This window comes from Lacerta agilis, chromosome 7 (genome assembly GCF_009819535.1).
Source record: "Lacerta agilis isolate rLacAgi1 chromosome 7, rLacAgi1.pri, whole genome shotgun sequence".
Classification (NCBI taxonomy): Eukaryota; Metazoa; Chordata; class Lepidosauria; order Squamata; family Lacertidae; genus Lacerta; species Lacerta agilis.
In genome coordinates, this window is record NC_046318.1 from 84551651 (window position 1) to 84559873 (window position 8223).

General features: G+C 45.2%; 1 protein-coding gene across 1 annotated transcript; it reads right to left on the bottom strand.

Annotated features, from left to right (window-relative positions):
- Positions 1 to 8223, bottom strand: GORAB (golgin, RAB6 interacting). Its single transcript, XM_033155962.1, has 5 exons — positions 8157 to 8223; positions 4971 to 5292; positions 3070 to 3171; positions 1858 to 1998; positions 1 to 1103 (listed from the first exon to the last, which is right to left on the bottom strand). Exons 1-5 carry the CDS (start codon positions 8218 to 8220, stop codon positions 662 to 664), a joined length of 1071 nt encoding a protein of 356 aa, XP_033011853.1. The 5' UTR covers positions 8221 to 8223; the 3' UTR covers positions 1 to 661.

The window sequence follows — 8223 nt, forward strand, 5'->3', positions numbered from 1 at the left end:
TACCACAGTAATGGGAAGAAAAAAACCACCTATCAGGACAGGACTGCCAATATACTGGAGTGTGTTTTAGATAGCACCTATCTCATACTGGCTTGCATTTTTAAAATATAAAGCGGGGGCAGGGATCCTTTTTTCAGCTGAAGGGTCACAGACCCTTCCGGCTAATTTTCTGCGGGCAACCTGCCAGTGGAGGGCAGTGTAGCGAATGTAAGCTTGACCTCCATACGGCAGGCTAGCTTCTGCACACATTCAGCCACACAGACAAACAAGAGGCACGGTCAGAGTTCAAAGACACAGTCCAGCCAGGCAAAAACATTCAGGGTACAAAGGAGTGCCAGTGAGGAGTGCAGTCTGGAAGGAGTTCTGAAGGCCAGGAAGGAAGGCTTGGAGGGCCTGACGTTCTCCATCCCCGATATCAAGGCAATTGCCAAGGACCACGTGCAGTTTGCTCAATGAAAGCAAGTCGGGGAAGGTGGGCAGAGAAGATGAGAGAAGGCTCACACAAGTATGCTGGCGATCCAGGAGACGAATGGAGATAGCGCCGCTGATAAAAGCCACATTTCAGAGAGCTCTTTTAGCACCATGGAGAAGAAGCCTCTAAACCCTACGGGTAAATATGATTAACGGCGCCAGCCAGAGGTTAGCTGATTAGGTTTAGTGTTCATGTACCACCCTGAGCCGTCGTTTCCCCTGAAGCAGAGTTTACCGCTTGGCCTTCACCATCCAAATAGGAAGTGGTGGGCTGCTCTGCTAATGTTTCTGAATCTGTGCGGCCTTCACTCTCCGGTCCTTTATCGGCAGCCGGGGAAGCTGCATTTTCCTCGCCGACCGGAGCCGGCTTCTGGGACTCAGCCCTCTGCCTCGCCGCTTCCGCTTCCTGCTGCTGCAGCATCCGCTCCACCTCTATCTCGAGTTCCAGATTCTCATCGTCCGCCTCCACGTCCAGCTGCTGCATTAACTCCTCTAATTTATTGGCCTTGCGAAGCTCGTTTTGCTGGATGATGGTGCACAAGTGCTCCGTGAGCTGCTCTTTGACTTCCGTTTTCTTCTGGAGGTCCAGCTTCGCAGACACATACTCAGCTTCTGCCTTGTCGTAACGCTTCCTGAAGAAAAGGAAAAAACAACAACCGTTTAATAGGGAAGTTTTGTCTGCTCTACGGACAGGAACACAGAATCGTAGAGTTGGAAGGGATCCCCAAGGGTCACCGAGCCTAACCCCCCTGCAATGCGGGAAGAATCCCTGACAAATGGCTATCCAAACCCTGTTTGAAACCCTCCCAATGAAGGAGAGTCCACCACCTTCCAAAGGAGGCTGTTCCTTATAAGAAAGGACCCCATGGTGGCCCACCTTTTTCAAGCCAAGACCCACACTGACCCATAGTCAACCCTCATGCAAATGTGGGTGTGATGACAGCTGCCGTTCTCAAGGCTGCCTTCCCAAGCTGTTTCCCATCGTGTTATCAAGTGAGGAAAGACATGATTATAAAAAGTTTATATGTGTGTTATTGTAGTCGGTTATGTATTTTTAACCTTGTTACTGTAACTATGTTTTAACTGTTTTGATTTGTTGAAAATGAATGAAAAAAAAAAATTTTTAAGCTGTTTCCCATCAGCTGTTCTACAGAATAATAAAAACTGCTCCAGGGAAATGAAGAGCAGATTGGGGGAGTAGGGCCAGAGAAGGAGGGTAAGCCCAGCTAAACAGACAAGTGTCCACATACTAATGGAACTTTAAAAAATCTTTTTGGGCGGACAACCAAAAACACAGGCCGTGTATTTGCCTCCACTGCTGTAGAAGAAAGTGAATACTTTCCTCACGTGTCAATCTCTTATTTTTATTCTGTGCTTTGTCCTTACCGAGCGCATGAATAGTCCAAGCTTGCCTGGTCAATCCTGTTTCTCAGGATCCCAATATCAGCAGATACCATATCATCCAGAGCTTGGAGCTGGGTTTGAATCCGCTTTAACTTCACTGTTTCAGCCTGAGTTCTTTTGGATCTGGGGAAGAGAGAGACCATATTTGTTGGCAACGCGGCGTAATAAATTACCATGTATTTCAGTAAGGAAGACTTGTTAAAACTTCTCAGGAATGTTAGAGCTGTGATTTTTCTTCATTTATACAGTAGAGGGGAAAGCCTGGGCTTTCCAAACAAAGAATGGACCAGGATTCCAGAAAAACTCCATTTTTATGTTTATTTTAATGAAAGGATGAGACTGGCCCTGCATTATGGAGAAAGGGTTCAAGGCGTGCAGGTTGTGTTTAAAATCATCTACGATTCGGCAGGTTTTATACTCCCTGCAAAGCTATCAACCCCCCTGGAAACTTTATTTAACTTCTAGTATAACCAGCTTAAGTATAAGCAAACTGTTTAACCACTTTTTCATTCAACGTCTACAGAGAATTTGTTCAAGAGCTCTTTTACAAAGCCAGGAAGCTCAAGCTGGATCTGTAATGCTGGAGACCAGTTCTCCAGCCCTCCCTTTTCACATGAATAACAGCATCTTATAAAATTGTCCAGTAGCACCTTAGAGACCAACTAAGTTTGTTCTGGGTATAAGCTTTTGTGTGCATGCACACTTCTTCAGATACTCTGAAACAGAAGTCACCAGACCTTAATAAATAGTGGGGGGTATTTCTCAGAAGGGTAGTAGGAGTTGGGTAATTGGCATCTTAGAAGTTCCTTATTACAACACGATTCCAAACTTTCTCATGAACTTACATCCCATTTTGTTCAACAGAACCCAATGGAATGAAGTCATGATTACAGTCTAAGTTAAAAGGAGAGGCACAGCAAACACTTGTCAATCCAGCTTGCACCTTCCAAATTGTAACTGGTGCATAACTGTAAACCTTGCTTTTTCTTGCATTGGGAAACGGCCATAGCTGTCAACCTTCCATTTTTTTGCAGTGGGAAATAGCACTGGAATAAGGGAATTTCCCGCAAAAAGGGGAAAGTTGACAGCTATGAACTGGTGGGGTTTGTTAAGATCCAGCAACCCAACTGGGGGGGAAATCGGTATTGTGTTCCTTTGGCCTGCCCAAATATTACACCTAAAGATTCTTCACACCTTTCCGCTATTGCTTTAGCCAGGAGAGCTTTCTTGCGCTTGTTCTTTTCTTCCATAAGCTTCTGCTCCTGTTGTAGGATCTCCCACCGAGACTTCTCTGGCCTGAACATTGACAAAGCAACAGAATTAACAAGGAATTGTCTTCTTTCTCCCTCTCCCACAAAACTAGCCCACAGGGTAACTGAGTCAATGATGCATTCTGCAATTGCTTCAATAGTATTTGAGTAATTCACACTAGTCACTTTAACGCCAAGCCTGGTTTCAGAATCTGAGGTTGCATCCAAAGCAGTAAACTTATGGTCCCACCAGCACAAGGATTTCTGCATAGACTTCCTTCCCCTCTCCTCTCTACGGGAGCCCCCTAAATATGTTCTAGAAACCAGAAACTCTGCTATTCAACCCGTGCAGCAAACTGATCCTTTGAGGACAGATCTCATTGAAAACTTTATTCTTGACTGACTCACAGAACGGAAGAATCGTTACTTAGTAGTAAAACACAAGCTTTGCATGAATAAGGGCCCAGGTCCAATCTCAAGCATTTACAGGTAAGACTGGCAAAGGGACACTATCATCACTACAGATCAGAGATTGCTAACTTGGGAGTCCACCTACTTCTGGAGGACCACAACTCCCATCAGACCCAGCTACCATGGCGAATCATCAAGGATGATGGAAACTTGTCCAGCAACATCTAGAGGTCTAGAGCAGCAAGCTTTTTCAGCAGGGGGCCGGTCCACTGTCCCTCAGATCTTGTGCGGGGCCGGACTATATTTTGAAGGGGGGGGGGAAATGAATTCCTATGCCCCACAAATAACCCAGAGATGCATTTTAAATAAAAGGACACATTCTACTCATGTAAAAACACGCTGATTCCCGGACTGTCCGTGGGCCAAATTTAGAAGGCGATTGCACCGGATCTGGCCCCTGGGCCTTAGTTTGCCTACCCATGTTCTAGAGGTTACTCACCTCTGCAGACAATATTGAGCTAGGTCTGTCTTGTTATAAGGCAGCTTAATATGTTTTCTACCCTTTGTGTATCAGTGCCTTTTAAACTGTTTCAACCACCCGTTGGATGAAGGGCGGTATATAAATTTAATAAATAATAATAATAAACTACAGCTCTAAATCTTCCCTTGCAATGAGCAGCTACAGAGAAGTTTTGAGTGTTGCCTCGGCTCAACTTCATGCAGGTCAACAAGGAAGTCCATAAAGTATGACTAGTGCCTAACATGAAATGGGTGTGCACTCTCCAACATGTCCCGGAATCCTCCAAAATGGCGTAGGGACTTCATGGCAGGAAGGCCACCACTGTGGAAATTGTTCCCTGAAGGTCAAGAGCCTGGAAACTATTTCGTACAACTGCACTGACAAGCAATGTGCAGAGCTCTCTGTATAAGAGGAAAATTGCCTTGTAACGACGGACGCAGAGCTAGCACCAATGCAAAGGTCTCTAAAACTATGCTCATCACCTTAGCAAGACTGGAGAGCTGGTCATCTTTGGCCCTATACATAAAAGCACCTCAAGGTGAGGAAAGGGTAGAAAAAGACCTCAATATTTATTACCCTAAAAACCACGGCAACTTTTCACGTATCTTCCAATTTACTATGCAGTACAACTCTGGGTGGGATTCAGTTAATAAGTCCCATCAATGGAAGCCCTACACAAGAGCTTAGGGTTTATCCCCCCTCCCCCTATGTCCCTGAAATTGGCTCAGGGGTGGGGTGTCAGGAGAACCCTAAAACAGCAGGTGGGTAGAGGAGGCCATCATTCTGCCTGACAAACCAAAACGCTTGCCCTGACGGAACAGTCACCTTAGTACGGCGCTGAATTCCCCCTCTGCAATTAGATCGTTTGGGATGATAAAAAACCATTTTAAGAGTTTCATTACAGACTTACTAACAATTCCATTTTCTTTTTCTCCAGTTTATGACTTGGCACTGTAGAGGGGTCACCGTTACACGTTTTATCGACTCCGGGTTGAACCTGTTGCTTTATGGCATCTTGCTGCTCTCCCGCTGTCAGAGACTGGGGCGGTGGGAGAGGCGTCTGGGGAGAGGAGCTCTTCTGTTTGGGCGCAGAAAGCCTCTGCTCCACGGGTAACAAGGCTGCTCCATCGGGAAGTTCTGCTTCTCCACATATCTGCTGGACCGGCTTTTTGCGCTGCAGATGTTGGCGGTGTTTGCTTACAGGAGCCGTCCGATGCTGCGGTGCTAGAGGCGGGTCTAAATGGCCCGAATAAACAAAAATTAGGCTTTCACATCTGTGGAGCTCCAATGCATGGGGCAAGGTAAGCTACAAAATAAAGAAATGAATTAATTTCCACCCTCCCCTAAAAGAATTGACTGCAAAACTTTAATCCAGAACCATTTTAGAACAGTTACAGGTAGGTAGCCGTGTTGGTCTGCCATAGTCAAAACAAATACCTGAAGAAGTGTGCATGCACACAAAAGCTCACACCAAGAACAAACTTAGTTGGTCTCTAAGGTGCTACTGGAAGGAATTTTTTTAAATTTTGTTTCGACTACGGTAGACCAACACGGCTATCTACCTGTCTCTTAACAAAGAAATCACTCCCAGTCTGTTTAAGTAAACAAGAAAATATACAAGGTTTACCCACTTAAAAGTCTTGCCACACTTCTTCTGAAGAAGTGTGCATGCACACGAAAGCTCATACCAAGAACAAACTTAGTTGGTCTCTAAGGTGCTACTGGAAGGAGTTTTTTATTTTGTATTTCATTTTAGAATAGACCTCAGGCTTCTGGAACCCAAGAGTGAGTATAACAATAATAACATAACAATAATTCCAGTTACAGGTGGGTAGCCGTGTTGGTCTGCCATAGTCGAAACAAAATAGAAAATTCTTTCCAGTAGCACCTTAGAGACCAACTGAGTTTGTTCTTGGTATGAGCTTTCAGAAGTCACCAGATCCTTAAATATAGTGGGGGAGTGAGGAGGGGTATTACTCAGAAGGGTGGTGGGAATGGGTGATCAGCTGATAGGTGTGGAAAAGGATCTGGTGACTTCTGTTTCAGTGTATCTGAAGAAGTGTGCATGCACACGAAAGCTCATACCAAGAACAAACTCAGTTGGTCTCTAAGGTGCTACTGGAAAGAATTTTCTATTTTGTTTCGAACATAACAATAATAATTTAAAATTACTTTTAATGCACTGTAGGTGGCATGGTTTACTCTACTGAACGTGATCCTGTATGTTGTTTGGTTATTCAGTGGTGGAGCCCTTGCTTTGCATCCAGAAGATCCCAAATTCAACCCCTGGCATCTCCATGTAGGGGCCGGGAATCCCTCTGCCTGAAAAACTTGGCAAGCAGCTGCCAAACAGTGCAGCCCATACTGAGCTAAAGAGACCAACGGTCTGACTCTGCGGCACCACATCTGCCTTTTATAAGCCAGGATGGGCAAGGATCAAGGAGACAGGTGGTTGGTTTCACTCGTCCAAGCAGCCTGTCCACATCCTCGGAGGTAACAGATTGGAATTGATCCCACGCAACTGGACTAGACAGGACTCTAGCACTCTTAACTGCACCCTCCTCTTCCCTTCTAGGTCCTGCAAAAAGGCAGCACTGAGACTAATGAGGAAGAAGCCGACAGCCAGGGCGCCCCCAGGATGTAGGCAGGTGGGGGCTGGCCGAGGTTGGTGGGGCAGTGCCCCCTTCACTCTCACGGACCAGCCCCCCACTACCCTTGCAAACAGGCCTTATTCCAGACTGTTGTAAGAGCAGCACCCGCCCTCTCCTCCCAAGGTGGGGTTTGTGGGCAGAATTCCTGCCCTGCAGGGGGTTGGACTAGAGGACCCTCGGGCGTCCCTTCCAACTCTTTGATTCTAGGTTGTTTGTGTAACTTCTCTGCAGTGCCAGATTTATGTATAAACTAAATAAGCTATAGCTTAGGGCCCCACTCTCTTGGGGTCTCCCACAAAATTTCAAAGGGGGGGGACTGGATGTACATTTCCAAAATATAAGGTTAAGAAACAAATAAAATAAAACCTACATACAGCAACAGTGGCCAACCCCCTGTAACGCAGGAATCTTTTGCCCAACATGGGGCTAGAACCAGGGTGGATAAAAATCAATGATTTTTTATAATTAAAAAAAATAATCATATTTTTAAATTTTAATTGGATTTTTAATATAAAATGCTTTTGTAGGAAAAAATTTCTAAAGATAATTTTCTATTTAAGTTACATTATCGTCCAAAGGCTATTCATCAGGAAATAAGGATATGTTTTAAGTTTTTCATGTGTGCTAAAACTCAAGTGTATTTTTTAACCACATCAGTTAACAAACATGGATACATATGCTATAATGTTATTGTTTTAGTTAAATAAATTGTTTAAATTGTTATGAAGGAAATAATTATTTTTCTCCTTCTAATAAAGTACAGCAGAAAAGCTGTCCAAATAAAAACATCTGAAGAAGTGTGCATGCACACGAAAGCTCATACCAAGAACAAACTTAGTTGGTCTCTAAGGTGCTACTGGAAGGAATTTTTGATTTTATATTTTGTTTTGACTATGGCAGACCAACACGGCTACCTACCTGTAACAAATAAAAACAGTTAACTTACTAAACCTCAAAATAATTTCATAATTATCTGTCTATGTATATCTAATAGTATAACCACATCGGTTATTTATGGTATAACTGTAAAAACTACTCTTACCGACTAGTGATTTAATCAAGTCTTACCGACTAGTGATTTAAATCGATTTGATTTAAATTAAATCCACCCAGGAGGACCTTGAGATTATGAGAAAGATGGGACAGTGGGTGGGTGGTCGTCCCCCCCATCTGGTCTGGAATAGCTCAGCCGGTACTGCATGGGACTCTCGATCTCAGGGTCATGGGTTCGAGTCCCACGTTGGCAAAAGATTCCTGCCTTGCAGGGGGTTGGACTAGATGACCCTCGGGGTCCCTTGCAACTCGACCATTCTCTGTTTCTATGAGAGACCCCGCGCCCCGTGCAGCTGCTGCCACGAGCCTAGCTGAGCTGCCTGCGAAACAAACCGGCTCCGGCTTCCCGCAACCCGCCTCCCCGGCCGCCCCTCTCCCGCGGCCGGCCTTGCTTACCTCGGCGCTGCCCCTGGAGCCGCCGGAGCTCCTGCTCGGAGAAGCCAGCCCAGGCCCCGGCCATGGA